The following is a 17,498-nucleotide window of genomic DNA, read 5'->3' as shown; positions in this document are numbered from 1 at the left end:
CATCACAGTCTTCAAACACTTGGACACAATTCCCTTGGTCCTGGCTCTAAGATACCAATAAGCAGTTTTAAGTTTTCTATGTTTGCCATTATGATTTCTATGTACTTTCACTATTTCTTTTGTAGCGTGTCCAGCAGGTCCACCACACAGAGGTCTAAATATTTCTCAACAGATGGGCTTTTTTAAAAAGGCACCTTATTCAATTTATTTCACTATTCCTATTCTACCAAAAACAGGTAGTCCTTACTGTATGTTAGTCTTTAAATTGTTTTCCAATTTGATCATCTAGCACTCAATGAATGCTGATCCTGTGCTCAACGAGCTTCAAATCTGACATTCTGTGATTCGTCTAATGAACAACTGAACTCCACTGTTACCAGAGCCAGGCCAACCAAGGCAAACCATTTAATTTAACACCCAGGACCACATAAGAAGAAGAAACCGCATTTCCAAAAATGCCCAGAGTTCATAAATTGAACTCAAGAGCAGTTCATATTTTAAAAGCGGCAGCTGTCGCCTGGTTGAGGAGTGAGGAGCAGAGCTCCATCACTTCTATCCACTAGGGTAACTCCCCACCAAAACCATAATGTAAATGGTAATGGTAAAATATAATTAAGTGTATTAGAATTAGAACAGGATTTGTTTTCAAATCTTAGAGAATTGTGTATCCACCGTCTAAAAAGGCATCTTCAATATATCTACTTATATCCGCCACTTAAAATTTTAGGCTATTTACTTAATCTCTCTGAGCCTTGGTGTCTTTATCTGTGAAATGGGGATTAACAGAATTTACTTCATTGGATTTTCCAGAGTAAAATGAAACAATGTATACAAAGTGTTTGGCACACTGCCTAATATTAAGAGTGGGAAATACATAGTAGCTATTATTAATTACAGAAAGGAAAGCTTGGCAACCTCCCTAGATGGCGGGAATAGGCAGAAAAGTGAAATCAAATATTAGCTATGTTTTTAAAGCTGAAAACCACAATTCTATTGTAAGCTGACTATATATAATTGGTCCCAAGGGGAAGAGATGAAAATTATGAACTACTTAAACTGCTAGTGGGCAACCAGATTTAAGAAACCATTTGCAAGTCTAATCACCAGTTCTGCAGTAATGATCAGGATCTGCCACCCAAGTGGCCCATCCCCACAGGTACTGCTTACTTTGTAATTACATCACAATCAAAATTAACCAGTAACTTTTAAAATAGATTTAGCAAATTTATAGTCCTACTATTTTGGCAAAACTACCCCCTAAAAATCAGTTATCTCCAAATAAGGCTCAAAAATCATCTGAATCAGAATCACCTTGGTAAAAATGCAAATTGGTGGAGTGGAGCTCAGAAATCTTAAGCAATTTGTTTTGAGGACCACGGCCCAAAAGTGTTTAGCAAAAACATTCTATATTAAATTCATCCAGACTGTAACTTAACCTCCACTTTCTTTCTTGCAAGATCTACCAGTACTAGAGCAAGCTCTGTTCTGCTGGGAACGTGTGCCTGAATTAATTCGAGAATTTAGGGAGAACAGGACAAATAAATAAGGCTGCACTTCACAGGCACAACAACTACTAAGAACATTTTTCATTTTTTCATCAATGTGTAATTTACTCAGCCATAACAAGAGTTGAGTACATAATACAGAAACTCTATAACAACCACCTACAGGAAAACTGATCTTAGCAAAATTAAACCTAGTTTCATCCAGGGCTTTGCTTTAAAACAGTACACAGTGAAGTATGGTCTTATTCACAAATAAAAGGCTGAAGATACACCTCATTAGAAACCACAAGTCCAACAAAACATGCCTGAAATAGTCTGTGTATAACACATCTAGTTATTTACTTTATAAAATTTAGTTATAAAATTTATTTTTAATACCATAATGTTAAGGATTCTCTACACTCAAACTAGGTGCCTTTTTTTTAAAGATTTTATTTTTTCCTTTTTCTCCCCAAAGCCCCCCAGTACATAGTTGTATATTCTTACATAGTTGTGGGTCCTTCTAGTTGTGGCATGTGGGATGCCACCTCAGCATGGCCTGATGAGCAGTGCCATGTCTGCACCCAGGATCTGAACCGGTGAAACCCTGGGCAGCCGAAGAGGAGCGCGCAAACAACCACTTGGCCACGGGGCCGGACCCTCAAACTAGGTTTTAAATGTCCAACAACTAACCACTTCCAAAGGAAGAAAACTCATTGCAGTTCAACACGGGATGGAAGAGCTCACTCTCAATGCAGTATGCACACCAGCAGTGGACGTCCTAGTGCTGTCTGGGTTAGAAAGGGATTGGCACCTTGCTGTGGTATCAACACCTTGAGATACAAGCAGAATAACCACCCAAAAATATTTAAGTGTTTTAAATATGTGCAACTCAACACAATCATTCAAGCATTCTACTTGAGGCCTAAATTCTCAACCTGGAAGCTTAGTATAAGCTACTGATACCACTACTCACTGCTTCACCAGAATGGCTGTATATTTTTCCCACCAAAAGTAGGGCTATTGCACCATACGTTTGTTTCATGGTCTCTGTAAAGAAAAGAAATCATTGTCTTGGTTTATATTTCCTTAAAAAACAAGTAAATTTTCTACAAACTGTTTTAAGAATTTAGTAAAATCTGCAGTTTTCTAAAGAAATCACCTCAATTCTTTTTAATGCAACAGTACCCCACATATAGACACAAAATGTCAATGTTTGTAAAAGATCAATTCTGAAATACAATGAGCTACCTTTAATAAGTATGTATCACAAAATTAAAATCACAAGGGTTTTTAAGCATAAGCATTTACTTCATGATTCTTTTATTCATATCCGGTCCAAAAAAATGGAATTCAGACAGATTTTTCAGGATTTCAAAGTGGCTTTATAACTATTTTCTAAGATGTGGAGAACAGTAATAAACAGTTTAAATGATCCCTCTGTGTAGGAAGAAACGCTAGGTCCCGCAAATACTGTCCCTTCAGGTGCAGATGGAGAAGGCTGAGAAACTACCTTTTCAGAAACCTGAGCTGAAGGCTTCTGCCCTTTGCAGATAATCTGGACCGGTTAAATGTGTCTATGTTTGGAATTACTAAAGTTGGAGGTGTGTGTAAGGGATAGATCTTAATGTTTGCAGGCAGGCAAGAGGTACCCATATCATTTCTGCTGACCCAAAACAAGGGACAGGTTTTCAAAGGAGGCCCTCAGAGGACTGAGGTTGTTGTCCCTTCAGTTTGCTTCTGAAGGAAAAGAACTATTTGTTGTTTTTTTAAGGAAGATTAGCCCTGAGCTAACATCTGCTGCCAATCCTCCCCTTTTGCCTGAGGAAGGAGGGCCCTGAGCTAACATCCATGTCCATCCTCCACTACTTTATATGTGGGACGCCTACCACAGCATGGCTTTTGCCAAGCGTTGCCATGTCTGCACCCGGGATCTGAACTGGCGAACCCCGGGCAGCCGAAGCAGAAAGTGTGCACTCAACCGCTGCGCCACCAGGCCGGCCTCTGGAAAAGAACTATTTTAAAAACATTTTAGAAATGCATCCAAGGGGATGCAACTGGAAAAAAAATCCATCATGTGGAAAATTCTCCCAAAGTCTATGGTTTAACAAATAAACTACAAGGGAATAAAAGTAATGTCAGGAGAACTATCGATGAAAAACTTACGAAACTTAGCAACCAGCTGCAATCTATAAACTTTACTTGGATCCTAATTTGAACAAAACTTAGGTGTTAATTGAGATGTTAATTTTGAGGTGATCTGTAAAATTTTTACTGACTAGATATATGATGACATAAAGCATTGTTGCTATTATTTTAGGTGTGATAATAGCAGAGTTATAATTTTTTAAGTCCTTATTTTTTTAAAGATCTATGCCAAAATATTTATGGTAAAGTGATATGTTTAGGATTTGCTTCAAAAGAATTCAGTGGAGGTGAGCACATGATGAAACAAGTTTGGCTAACAGCTGATCAATGTCAAGGCAAAGGCGATGGCGACATGGAAGTTCATTTCCCATAATAAAAACTTAAACGGGGGCCAGCCTGTGACCAAGTGGTTAAGTTCATTCACTCTGCTTCGGCGGCCCAGGGTTTCACCAGTTTGGATCCTGGGCATGGACCTAGCACAGCTCATCAGGCCATGCTGAGGCAGCGTCCCACATAGCACAACCAGAAGGACCTATGACTAGAATATACAACTATGTACTGGGGCGCTTTGGGGAGAAGAAGGAAAAAAAAAAAAGATTGTCAGCAGATATCAGTTCAGGTGCCAATCTTCAAAAAAAGAAAGTTAGACAAAAATTCTGGTACAACCACTGATTTATTATTCTGTCTAAAATAAGCATTAAGACAGTTTGGCAACCTGAAGGAATGCATATTATTTAACACTAAATGAAGAAACAAATTTACCTGTCAAAATTTCAAAAGCATAAGGTTAGGAAGAGAAGATTATAGGAAAACATAACTGAATTTGGGGGTTAGTTGATTATTTTTATCTGCTGGTATCACACTGTTGTCATTAGATATTGCTCATGAATTCAGGAGGAGGCAGGTAATTCAAATTACCTAAGAGAGCTGGGTATAAAACAATAGTGGAGGAGTCTAGAGACCACATGGCTCACCTGAAAAGTATTCAGTTTGAAATAAATACTACGCTACATAAAATCTGTTTTTAACCAGATGTTCAAATATCCTCATTTTTAGGGTGACCACATCATTTATTGGCCAAAGCAAGCTACTCTGAAGAAAGAAAGGAGGAAAATGTAACAGTCAAACCAGGATGGTACCGAAAAACCAGACCACCAGGTCACCCTATTCACTTTACAAACATGTGAACAGAGGCATAAAGTTGGTTTGCTGGTTTGTGTCTAAATGAACTGTCTAAAGTCAAAATGAATTAACCTCATAAGAATTAGAGGGACTGGAGTCCAGAGAGGCACAGAGATTTGCCTAAAGTCATAGTGTTAATTGCAGAGGCTGGTTTTAGAAGTCAGAACCCAAGTATCCTGACACTCTATTCAGATCAATCAACTCTTCTAGTACCCCTTTCTTTCCTTTCCATTTTTTTTTAATTACATGTGTCCTGCTCCTTTTTTCCACAGAAAGAGTCTCTTCAAAAATGTGTTCTTCAATCAAATAACTCTAAACATAAGAGGGAAAGTGTACGATGACAGGAAGGTGAAGAATGTCAAATGCTTAGAAAAGCAGACTCTTGATCAACCCACACATGTATCAAATCTGTACTCGAGGGTCCAACCCTTTTTCTACAGGTGGAAAACTCTTCCAACTTTAAAAAACGTTTCTGTACTGTGTATACTGTCAGAATAAAATAATTAATAAAAGCAATAACTAGCCTTTTGGAAGACTGAAGAGAAGCACACATACACTGATGCTCCTAGTAGTCTCCAAATGTTAATTCTTTCCTGATCATCTCACCGAATAGGCAAGAACCAAGACTTCAGAACCTACTACGTGCTCCCCAATATACAGCTAAGCAGATGGGGAGTCTTCAGAGCAGGAGGTTCCATGGCTATTAGCTGACTAAAGAATCTGCTTGGCTCCAACACCCATACCCTGGCTATCACCCCATACAGTTACTGAAATCAAGATAAGCACTAAATTTCGGAAATATGCAACTGTTTACTTACTGTTTAAAAGAAAATTTGCTAGCCCAACTAACTTTCTAATATGAAACTAGAAATAGTATAGGCTTTAGAATCAGATCAACCTACAACCGAATCCTTACTTTGCTATTTACAAGCTAAATGACTGGCCAAATTAAATGAACCTCAATTTCCTCCTATATAAACGAAAAATACCGCCAGAGTTATGAAGACTAAAGCATGTGGTACAATGCCTAGTACATAACAGGCACTCAAGAGGAAGCTCTTGTTATTTTTACCTGAAAGTTTAATTCAATGGTCAATTCAAATAAGATACAAATCATTTTTAAAGCAACTGATGACGACAGTCACAGTCTGGGCAGAGTCCATAAACAGTATCCCCTGGATCAGTTAACCCCAAAACTGCACATGAAAATATGCAGTCAACGTAAGCACAGATTACAAAATCTATTAGCAGATCCATTTTTCCAAATTATATTGAATTATGAAAAAGGGATACCCAACTTGGTAATCATTGGTCCAGTAATAATTCCCTGAAGTGCTAAATTTTAAAAACAGTTTTATTTCCTCACCACTTCCACAATGGGTGCCTCCAAGCTTCTAGAAGGTAGGGACTGTGTCTCATACATATAGTATTCAGAATACCTGGGAGGGTGCCTTACACAATGTGTGCTGGATAAATATTTGTTGAATAAAAAGTTGATATGGTTCCCTTAATGGCTTTTTAAAAAATATCTTAATAACAGGATGCTCTCACTTCAAAACTTTAAAAAGTAAAAGTTCCTTAATAAGAACAGCTCCCTCAACAAAAGAAATTGCTGTTTATAAGAAGTACTGTTAGCAAAATAGATCAAAACTCAAAAAGTAAACTGCAATTCCCCACCAAATAAATTTTCTTAAAAATAAAACACCAACACAATGAGCACCTCGAAACAGGAAAGCACTAGCCATTCCATTTCCAGAAACAACTTACCTTTTTGCACCTTCCTTTTGCAGATTTGAAATCCAGATTCTCACACAGTCACTGGCCTTCACTTCTGTTTGATTCAATAGCATACACACTGCTGAGTCTCACAGTCTTTCACTATCAAATACATCAGCAGAAAGCACACAAGTCTTATTCTGCTTTCTAACTATGAAAACAAAAGTGCAAAAGTCCTAACTCAAAATTCTTAAGAAAAATTAAAAAAAAATTGAGATTAAATATACAAAAAGTAATTGTAAGGGTCCCATCTTTTCCCCCAAACACCATACTTCAAGATGTATTTTAAACGGCTTTTTTCTCCAAGTGGGAAAAGATTCTTGCATCTTAACGGGAGGGCAAGGAGTTAAAAGAAAAACATACTAAAATAAGCCATTTCCAAACAGGTGAGATACCATCAGAGTGTGTGCTGTTGCAGGAAACAGAATGGAGAGCCGTGAAAGGGAGTCTCTGCACTTCATATCTGCAAAAGAAGAGAATAAAAAGGTTAACAACTCTAGACCTACAACAGATTACCTTCTTTACCTGTTTAAAGCAATGCCCATAAACATTTTAAATCAAAACATGTGGTGGTTAAGACAGAGGTTTGTGGGTGAACTCACCCTTCTTGTCCTTAATAGCTAAACTTAAATTGTATCTAAACTAATACATAAATATATAAAGATACATAAACTAATACATAAATCTAAACTGTATTACAAGTCAGATGTTTGAGCACTTTTATACCACATTATCTTACTATTAAAGGTTAAAAAAATCTGATTTCTTCAGACTTTTCTTAAAACTATTCTAATTAGCCAAATGTGCTTCCCTACTGAGCAGTTACCTAGGGGAAATTAGTTATAACAGTAACATCCAAAGGCTCATTTTTAATAAACGCTCCCCCCTCCCATAAGGAGTGACAGTTAACCTTTGGGGAACCCCAGTGCACACACCCCTTTCTCCAACCTCGTTCAACTTAAAGGTTAATTTGAGAGCAGAGGTGCCTCCCAGGCACTCCCCGCGCCCAGCACCCTGCTCCCTGCAGAAACCCGTCTGCCTTTTGCATTGCCCTCCCGCCCCAGGGTGGGTGAGCCAGGGCCCGGGGGCGGACGGCGGCCGGGGCTGGGGGCGAGATGGCGAGCCGGCAGGCCCCCGCGCCCCCCACCCGCTGCACACCTGCCCTCGCAGGCGCCCACCTGGCCGGGGACCGCCCTCTCCCAGCCCCGCGCGCCCGCCCCACTCGGAGCGCGCGCCACGCACCGCGCGGGACCCCAGGGCGGTGCAGGCGGCCGGACGCCGGGGAGACGGGAGCCCGGGTCCTCCCTGGGGACCGAGCGGGCCGGGGCGCCCGGGGCGTGCTGGGGGCGGGCGCGGTACCTTTTGGACAGATCCATGAGGACCCCGGAGAAGAGCTTTTCCCCGAGGCGGAACGACACGACGAGCGCGTCCTCAATGATGTGGTCCAGCGTGACCCGCACCTCCGAGCCGGGGATGAGTTGCGACACCGCGGAGTCCCCGCCCGCCGGCGGCACGAGCGCCGGGGCTGCGGGCTGGGGCAGCGGCGGGTCCGGGCGCTCCTCGGGAGCCGGGGGCTGCTCCGGCGACGGGGCAGGGGAAGGCGGAGGGTCGGGCCCTTCCTGAGGCGCGGCTCCCGCCGGCTCCAGCACCCGGGCGGGCAGCTTCTCCTCAGCCTCCAGCTCCGGCCCCGCCGCCTCGGGGCTGCGGGCGAGCTCCCCCGGCGGCGGCGGCGGTGGCGGGAGCGGCGGCTCGTCGGCCTGAGGAGAGGACTGCTGGCCGTCGGCCTCGCCGTCAGGCACCGATGCTTCAGTGGCCGTGACCGGGAGGGGGTCCGTGCCGGCCTCGCTGCCGGGGATGGGCTCCATCTCCGGCTCAGCCTCGCCGGCGCCCCCCTCCCCGGGGGACGCTGCAGTCGCTGCCGCCTCTGCAGCCACGGCCGCCATTTTCTTCCTGGCTTCTCCCTCCTCCGGGTCGGGCTGCAGCGGCGGCGGCAGCGCTGCTTGGTTCCCTGGGCCTTCCCCTCCCTCCCGCGAACAGTTTCGTCCCGCCCTTTCCCTGATGCTCGTTATTGGCACCGCGCCATTGGTCCGTCCTACACCCCTCCCGGGCTTCTGACAGCCCATTGGCCAGATGGCGACGTCTATCATCCAGTCAGCGCATCCCTCCCATGTAGAGCAGGAACTTCTCATTGGTCGGATGAATTGTCAAATGTCGAATCTTAGAGGCGGAGAGTGGGGACGGGGGAAGTCACAAAAGCTGAGCCGCAGACTCACTGCCTCTTTCTATTGGCTAGAAGAGGAAATAAACTTTTATGGTTGGCCTACACTCCTGCCCGTTATCAGCCAGGCTTTCAGGGGCGGGATAATGGGTGGAATCACGTGGCATGCCAGTTCTTTCAAAGGCGACCGTGGGGCGGAGTAACAAGGGAATGTGGGAGGGGTGCACCTTCCCAAGAATCCCTGCGCAGAGGTCCTTAGAATAAATGTTATTTCTAGGCGCGGACCTGCTTGCGTTTATGACATGCTTCTTTGGGAAGGATAACTAAAGTTTGAAAATAATTCTACAAATGCTTTTTGAAGTCCTGCTTTGCTAGGTGCTGGGGATAGAATGATGTGCAAGACATTCTCCATAAGCTCAAGGCAGCCACTCCAACCCCGATAAAAGGAGTGTTTTCCTTGACTTCTCTTCACTTTCTAGGAACAATGCACCTACTTATTTCAAAGTAGGAAAGTGCAGGGCTAGCTCGCTGGCACAGGGTTAAGTTCGCAGGTTCTGCTTCCGCGGCGGGGGGGTTCATTGGTTTGGATCCCAGGTGTGGACCTACACACTGCTTGTCAAGCCATGCTGTGGCATGCGTCCCACATAAAATAGAGGAAGATGGGCATGGGTGTTAGCTCAAAGCCAGCCTTCCTCAGCAAAAAGAGGAGGATTGGCAGCAGATGTTAGCTCAGGGCTAATCTTCCTCAAAAAAGGAAAGTAGGAAGATGCTAATAAAAAGAGGAGGGACACCATGCACACTGGATTAAGTTGATAAATGTTCCAGAGAGCAGTCCTGAGGCATTACTGGACTTCCATGTGAACACTGCTTGTACTCTCCAAATTCACTGGAAAGTGGGTGCACCTGCTTCCTTCCTTACCGCATTTTTCTTTCCTGGCTTCTCCTACACCATAGGTACAAAAAGTCTCTCTTCGGTGTCCTAATCCCCCCACTTCTTATTCCCACTTTAAGTCTCTTGGTTTATGTCTGGAAGAACCTACTGAACCCATTTCTCTCAAATCGCACCTCAGAGTCACCCTTTTTGCTGGAAGAGATTGTAGGGCACTGAGAATGCCTACAGAAGGGAAGGGATAAAAGTTGCCAGCATTAAGGGGAGTAAAAAATGAAGTTCTAAAGAATAATTAACCTAACATTTATTGAGCACCTACTAAGTACTTGGCTCTAGTACAAACACTTTAGTCCTTACAATACTCCAGTGAGGCAGGTACCGTTATTATGCCCATTTAATAGATAAAGAAATTGAGGCACAAAGAGGATGCCCAAGGTCACTCAGCTAGTAAGTTGCTGAGTCAGAATTCCAGTTTTACATTGAAAGGACTAAAAATGGCAAAAAGTAAATATCACCATCTGCTCTGACTATTTCAAGCCATGGGGATCTTGGGAAAAGGCCAGTAGGAAATCCCGGGCAGGGCAGGTTCAGCATCTCCAAAGTATCAGAACAAAATGAATTTACTGAGTATCCACTTTGTGCCAGAGATTTTCCCACAGCTTTCACTTAAAATCCTGTGAGTTAAGCCTTCTCCCTCTTACAGATGAGGAAACTGACCCTTAGCCAGGTTAAAGATCTTCTTAAAGGTCACACAGAGAGCTAGCAACAGATCCTATCTAATTCAGTTCTTTCCAAGTACAGGATTGTTTCACTCACTCATGCACTAAACAAATAATCTTTTGTTCTCCTACAGGCTAGATGTCTGCAGTAAACAGACATGGATCCCACCTTACGGCGTTTTCACCGTGATCACTTTGTCTCTAGTTCACCATAGTCGATTAATTAAACATAAGGTGTAATTCTATGAAACTCCTAGACCCACACTGTTCCTGCATTGTATAACCTTCCACAGGGAGAAAAATACAGTTCGGGTCCTAGAAACTGATTACCTCTTACAGTAATTCATTGCAAGACGCTGCAGTGAATCTTTCAAGTTAAGGTTCTATAGAAGATTGTGGCATATCAAGTCACCTTTCTAAATCACTATTTTCATCCAACAACGCAAGAGCTTCTACCGGCTCCCTGTGTTCACATCAAGCATACTCTCTTCTGCTTGTCTGTCAAGGCCTTCTCGTTCCTACTCCATCTTTCAAGGACTGTTTTCTACTACTCTTCAAGTTTCCTAATCCTGGGAAGATGTGATCATGCATCTTTCATCCATTTATTCAACAAATAGATATTGAAAGTCTACCATATGTCAGTTACTGGGCTAGGCAGGCAGAAGGCATGCAGAAAGAACATGAAAAACTTAGCACCTGCCCTCTTGGATTTATTTTTCTAGCTAGGGAGCTAGAAAATAAGCAATGAACAAACAAGATGATTACAGATTGTGAGCAATGCCATAAAAAGAGATAAACAGGGTGAGGCGACTGGGAACAGCTGAGAGAGGGGCAGAGAGGGTCTCCTGTAGAGAAGGTGGTCAGAAAACGCCTCTCTAAGGACAAGACATTTTGACTGAAATGCAAAAGATAAGAAGGAGCCGGCTACTGACATTGCTGAATGAAAAATTTGGATCAAAAGGAACAGCAGTTGCTAAAGTCTTGAGGCAAAAGAGGTTTTGGCTTATTCCAGAAACAGAAAGAGACCAGTGTGGCTGAAGAGGAATGAGTAACAAGATAAGTAGGTGAGATAAGGTTGGAAGGGAGGACAGGAGCCAAATCATATTTTATGTACTGCAGATACAAAAACAAGAGATTCTGCCCTCAGGGAGTTCCAAATCTAGCGGGAACCCAGCTTTTACGTGTGCTGTTGTATGCCACATTCGGCCTCCTCCTGGCATAGAATCAGCATAGAGGAGGCCCTCCATATTTGTGGAATGGATAACCACATATGGTATTTGTGGCTGGCTGGATGGTTGAATGAATGGGTGGAGGGTTAGATGGATGGTTGGAAGGCTGGATGATGTCTTAGTCCATTCAAGCTGCTAGAACAAAATACCACAGACTCTGTGGCTTATAAACTACAGAAATTTATTTCTCACAGTTCTGAAGGCTGGAAGTACAAGATCAGGATGCCAGCATGGTGAAGTGAGCACCCTCTTCCAGGTTGCAGACTTCTCGGTGTATACTCACATTGGTGGAGGAAGAGGGCAAGGGAGCTCTCTGGGGTCTCTTTTATGAGGGCACTAATCTCATTCATGAGGGTCCCACCCTCATGACTTAATCGCCTCCCAAAGGCCCCATCTCCTAATGCCATCATCTTGGGGGTTAGGATTTCAACATATGAATTTTGGAGGGATATAAACATTCAGACCATAGCAGATAGATAGCTGGTTAATTGGACAGATCATTGAAAGGATGGATGGTTGGGTAGATAGATGGGTAGATAAATGGCAGGGATGAGGAATCCAGCTGACTACTCAAGCGGATCCTCGCTGTCACAAGCAGACTTTGATCTTGAACTCTGTGGGATGCTATAGTTTGGTGGCTAAATACTCAGTGGAAGTGAGTGAACCTGTATGTGACTCCCCAGTTGGCCTCTGACTAGCTGTATGATCTGGGCACAATCTTAGGCAAGTTGTTTAACCTCTGTTTCCTCATTTATAAAATATCCTAATAATAACTACCTTCCTATAGGGTTTGTTTGTTTTTAAATTATGTAACATACGTAAAGTGTTGAACATAGACCCTAAATCATAGTGAGCTTAGCTGAATGATTGTTAGCAGCTAGATCTAGAAATCCAGCCTTATCATCGCATCTGGAGTTGATCGTACTCCAGGGGCTCCGAGGCCCAATAGCCAAACTTGTGAAAGACAAGGTAAAAACCCAAACACTGGGGTGTTGGTTCATGGAGAAGGATAAATATGGCTAATTATGACTTAGTGGTTATGTTTTTTCTGGGCCTGGTCTCTCAGCAAGTCGAATTACAGACAGATGATACCATGGGAAGCAGAGACTCAGAACAGGAACTGACTGACTCCCAGCACATGGCTGCCGAGCACGGTGGCTGGAAGAATTACTCCTGTTCTAGGGCTATTTCTGTGTGGGTAACCAATATTTCTCTTCTAAAATCAGATCGCCTACTCCCAGACCAAGACTGTGATGGATAACTACTGACAAACATGTCAATCATTGGCTCTCTCTCCAGGTGTCTCAGTAGTTCTCAATGTATTGAGGGATCTCTCTAAGAATCTGCTAAAAAGCTATTCTTTTGCATATTGTGTGATCCCATTTATATAAAGTACAAAGACAAGCAAAACAAATTTATGCTGTTAGAGGTCAGGATAGAGGTTATTGTTAGTGGGGGAAGGGGAGCAGTACAGCTAGTAACTAAAAGGGAAAATGAGTGGGGTTTTCTGGGATTCTGATAACTTTCTGTTTCTTCATCCATATACTGGTTGCACAGGTATGTTCAGTGTATAAAATTCATGAAGCTGTGCACTTATATGTGCTTTTCTGTATTTAGATTTGTATTAGTTATCTATTACGGCTAGTGTCTTAAACAACATATAGTTATTTTATCACAGTGTCTGTGGGGAGAAATCAGGCATGGCTTAGCTGGGTCCTCTGTTTAGGGTCTCAAAGACCTTGATCTCATAGATCAAGATGATCAAGATGCCAGCAGTTGCTGCAGTCCCATCTGAAAGCTTGACCTTGCCAACCTCACTCACATGATTCTTGGCAGGATTCAGTACCTCGGGGGCTGTTGGCCAGAGGCTGCCCTCAGCTCCTTGCCACATGGGCCTCTCCATAGAACGGTTCACACTTTACACCTTGCTTCATCAGAGCGAGCATAGGACAGGAGCCAGAGCGAAACGGTGCCAGCAAGAGAGGAGTCCCAGTCTTTTATAGCCTAAGCTCAGGAGAGGCATCCCATCACTGGTGCTGTGTTCTGTTCAGAAGCAAGTCACTAGGTCTGGCCCACACACGAGGGGAGAAGATGGTACACGGGCGTGAGCACTAAGAGTTAGAGATCATTAGGAAATGATTATCACACCATTTAAAGGTTTACAAAAGTGAAAAGGAAAAATATTTCAGCTGTTTCCCCAAACCTCCCCCTTCTGCACACACTCATCCCCCGACTCTTTCAAAGCCTCTTGTTCTATGCAGGTGCTTTAAATGCTATCCCAGCTGCCCTCTAGTAACAGAGCCTCCCCTCAGACTGGCAGGTGGAAGAGGCCATCATATTACAAAGGTAAATCCCAATATTAAGGACAGTCCCTATAAGGAGAGCCATCACTGATCCAACCTTTTCGTGAGCACCCACTATGTGCAAGGCAGAGACAACAGCCAGATGAGCCTGGGGGCATCGAGCACATCAAAGTTGGGCACTGTCCTGGGTCATCTTCCTCCACGGTCTCGGAGATTTTTTCACATGCTCCCGCCCCCTTCTTTGTGTACTCTCAACAGCTGCCATGTCAACATAGTTTCTTAAAAACGGACCCCAAGGACCCTACTTTGGAGGGAGTGGTTCCAGGTTAACTATCTCAGTTTGCCCAGGACCGAGAGGTTTTCTGGGATGCAGGATGTTCATTCGGTGTTAAAGGTGGCGCAGTCCTGGGCAAACTGTGAGAGTAGGCCAGGCCTCATGCTGCATGTCTTGCAGAAATGAACACTGATCCTTGCAACAACCCAGCATGGGGGGAGCCTCAGAGAGGTCAAAGAAGGCTTCCAGAGCTGGCCTGTGGGATTAGGATGGGAACTGGGCCTGTCAGTCTCCAAAGAATGTGCTCTTGGCAACTTTGATCTTTTGGCTGTTTCTGATATTTCCTTAGCCATCCCCTGGGACAGGATCCTCGGGTAAATGGCAGACCAATGTGCATTTCTGGGCAGCCCTCTAGTTCCATACCCATGGGTTAAACCTGACCTTAGCTTCTAAACACCCCTGATTGTACCCACACCCCCCTCAAAAAAATTCTAAGGACATTTATTTACTTGACATTCCTCTCACTTGGGCTTTCTCATCATTTCAAATGTGGTAGCTATTAGATTATTAGATCCTTTATAAAGTAAGGACTTTATTTTATACTTTCCTTTACATAGTGCTGGGTCAAGTCATAATACCTAATATTTATCAAGTGCTTACTTCATATCAGGCATCAAATCAATTAAACCTTATTATATCCCTATGAGGTACATCTCATAATATCATCATTACAGATTAGGAAACTGAGGCACAGAGAGGTTAAGTAAGTTGATCAAGGTCACACAGCTTGTAAGTATAGGTACCAGAGATTAATACCTATTAGCTCATTGATTACAAAGAGCTCCATGTGTTTTCTCTGGGAAGGGTATCATTTGCTCTGACAGCCTTAAGCGAAGCTTTCTGAAAACGGGTAGAAACCTCAGAGGTACCTGTGATACAACAGCCATCCTTGAAAAACCACAAACCCAAGATCATTTTGATAGAATTGCTTCTGTGTCATCATAATTTTTCTTCTGTCTCGGTTTCCTCGTCTGTCGAATGGTAATGATAATAATCACCTCTACTTCAAATAGTTGATGTGAGGGTTATGTTGGAATGGACCATCTCCTGAGGCAGTAACTATTCTTATTATCCCTCCCAAAGGTCTGAGGCCTGGCCGGGAGCGTGGCGGTCACTTGGTTCCTCCACTGCAAATTCTGAGCCAGAGCTGGGGCCAGGCACGGGTCTTCTCATTTACTCCATGACTATTCACTGCCAAGCAGCTATTTCAGTGTTAATCCCCAGTTATTCCTGTGACTACATAGTTGCTACATACGCAAATACAAAAATGACCTGAATATTCAGTTCTAAGCTGCTTTGGTTCATTTTTATACCAAATTCCTTCTCTCTGTTTTATGTGTATTTGTTTGTTTTAAAAACAGCAGAGATTTTTAAAGGAAGGAATGCGTGTACAGCTATACATAGAAAAAAGCCCCTTTTTTCTGTAATGTCTGTCTTGTTCATCCTCGGACCTCTCCCACATAGCACAGTGCCTGGCGTATAGTAGGCCTTCAAGAAATATTTGTAGAATTCATAAACAAATGACTAAGTGAATAGTTATTTTTTGCAGGTAGGATCACTATGGGTTTTCTTTTCTTTTTGCCTATCTACATGTTCCCGTTATCCTAATTTTTTCATTTTTCTAGAATGAACTTGTATTTGTTGGGGGAAATGTTTAAATTCTTACTTCAGTAAATAAATACATAAATAAGCGAATAAAATAGGGCCTGGGCAGTCTGAGATTCCAAACAGAGGCTCTCTGGAGGGAGTGGGCAGAGGCGCAGGCTGACTGGGTTGCCAGGATCTATCTGATGGGGAGGAGGGATGAGAGAGTCCACATCCTGGAATCCAGAGGGTCCAGCAGCCTGCCATTTCTGTTCTTCTTTGGGCCACAACACGTCATTTTTTGCTCTCGTGTGTTTGCTGGGTGAAGGCGAGAAGCGAGTCCCAGAAGAGTTTTTCAAGGACTCTACATGGTTCATGAGGAGCTCTCCTCCCGCAGCAGAGGCCTGGGTCTTGGCTGTGTTCCTGGCGCCGCTCCCGCCCCGCCCCACCCACCCCAACGGTCCCTGAACCTTCAGGGGCGACCCCCTTCTGTATGAGTTGGCTCCTGTATCCAAATCCGAATTCCTTCCACACTCAGCCCACTCCACCCAGGTCTGTGGATGCTGACGAGGAAGGAAACAGACAAGCCAGTTTAGTTGTCGTCCTCTCTTTGTTCCCTTGACCTTGAGGCAGTTAACTCGGGAGAGCTCGCGGTGCGGGGAGCCGGCAGAGTTCTGGAATGAAAGGCAAGAGACCTTGGGGGGCTCTTGGAGCCCGCACTCGTTCTCTCGGCTTTGGTCACCATAGTGACTTCTCTCTGAAGCCTCAACCCTGTGGTTCTTGCTCGATATTCATTCATAATAATGCCACCCTTGCGTTTTCCGCCCACTGGGGAACAGAGCACCGCGTGCATTCGCAGTCACGTGGCTGACGCACTAGGCCTTTAAACAGCGTGTGTGTGTGTGTGTGTGTGTGTGTGTGTGTGTGGTGCGGGAGGGTGGGGCCGTCCTCTGCTGTGCAGAGGGAAGGGTCGGAGCTGGGAAGGAATTCAGATCCCCTCTGGCCCCGACCTCCCAGTTTACAGAGAAGGGACTTGCCCAAGGTTTCTCAGCCCTTCCCAGGGACATCGCCGACTGGAACAAGAATGCCCTGGCCCCTGGCCGAGTGCTCACGGCACTCCGTCACACAGGGGCGTGCTGGGCCCACAGTCTCATCCCAGATTTTCTAACTGCTTGCCCTTTCGTGCCAAGCACTGGGGCACACTTCCCGGGACTGCCTCTAAAGGTTACCGAAATTTATGGTAATCAGATCGTGAGCCCATTGTAGAAGGCCAGAGCTGGAGCTCCTGTAGCGAGACAAAGCACTGCCATGTCCTGTACAGATTTGCAAGTAAATTAGCTCATTTAATGCCCAAAATTACCCTGCAAAGTGACCACTATTATTCCCTTTTAAATTGAGAAACCAGCAGCTTCAGAGAGTGGTTGAATGGATCAACTTGAAGTCAGAGGTCAATTTGAATCCTAACTCTGCAATTTGCTAATGATAAAGAATGGCATAATAGCTCATTAGTATAGACATTGAGTTCAGATTCAATGAGAGTGGATCCTGCCATTTCCCTGCTGTGTGACTTTGGGTGAGTTACTTAACTTCTCCGAGCCTCTATTTCTCCATCTGTAAAAACAGAATAATAAT

The 17,498-nt window shown here is 44.0% G+C and overlaps 1 protein-coding gene across 6 annotated transcripts in view; it reads right to left on the bottom strand.

Moving 5' to 3' along the window:
* Positions 1-8,591, bottom strand: part of PWWP2A (PWWP domain containing 2A) — a 32,064-nt gene extending 23,473 nt beyond the window's left edge. For 3 of the 6 annotated variants that reach the window (XM_046667485.1, XM_046667489.1, XM_046667483.1), the window contains exon 1: positions 7,950-8,591. In XM_046667485.1, the coding sequence (XP_046523441.1) occupies positions 7,950-8,533 (584 nt within the window). In that variant the 5' untranslated portion in view covers positions 8,534-8,591. Of the gene's footprint in view, positions 1-2,460; positions 2,535-3,373; positions 3,405-6,581; positions 6,880-7,949 lie in introns of those variants that run through there. The other 3 variants (XM_046667486.1, XM_046667487.1, XM_046667484.1) reach the window with 3 other exon arrangements.
* Positions 8,592-17,498: the final 8,907 nt, after the last annotated feature.

This window comes from Equus quagga, chromosome 7 (assembly GCF_021613505.1).
Source record: "Equus quagga isolate Etosha38 chromosome 7, UCLA_HA_Equagga_1.0, whole genome shotgun sequence".
Classification (NCBI taxonomy): domain Eukaryota; kingdom Metazoa; phylum Chordata; class Mammalia; order Perissodactyla; family Equidae; genus Equus; species Equus quagga.
This window is presented reverse-complemented; position numbering and strand designations above follow the sequence as displayed.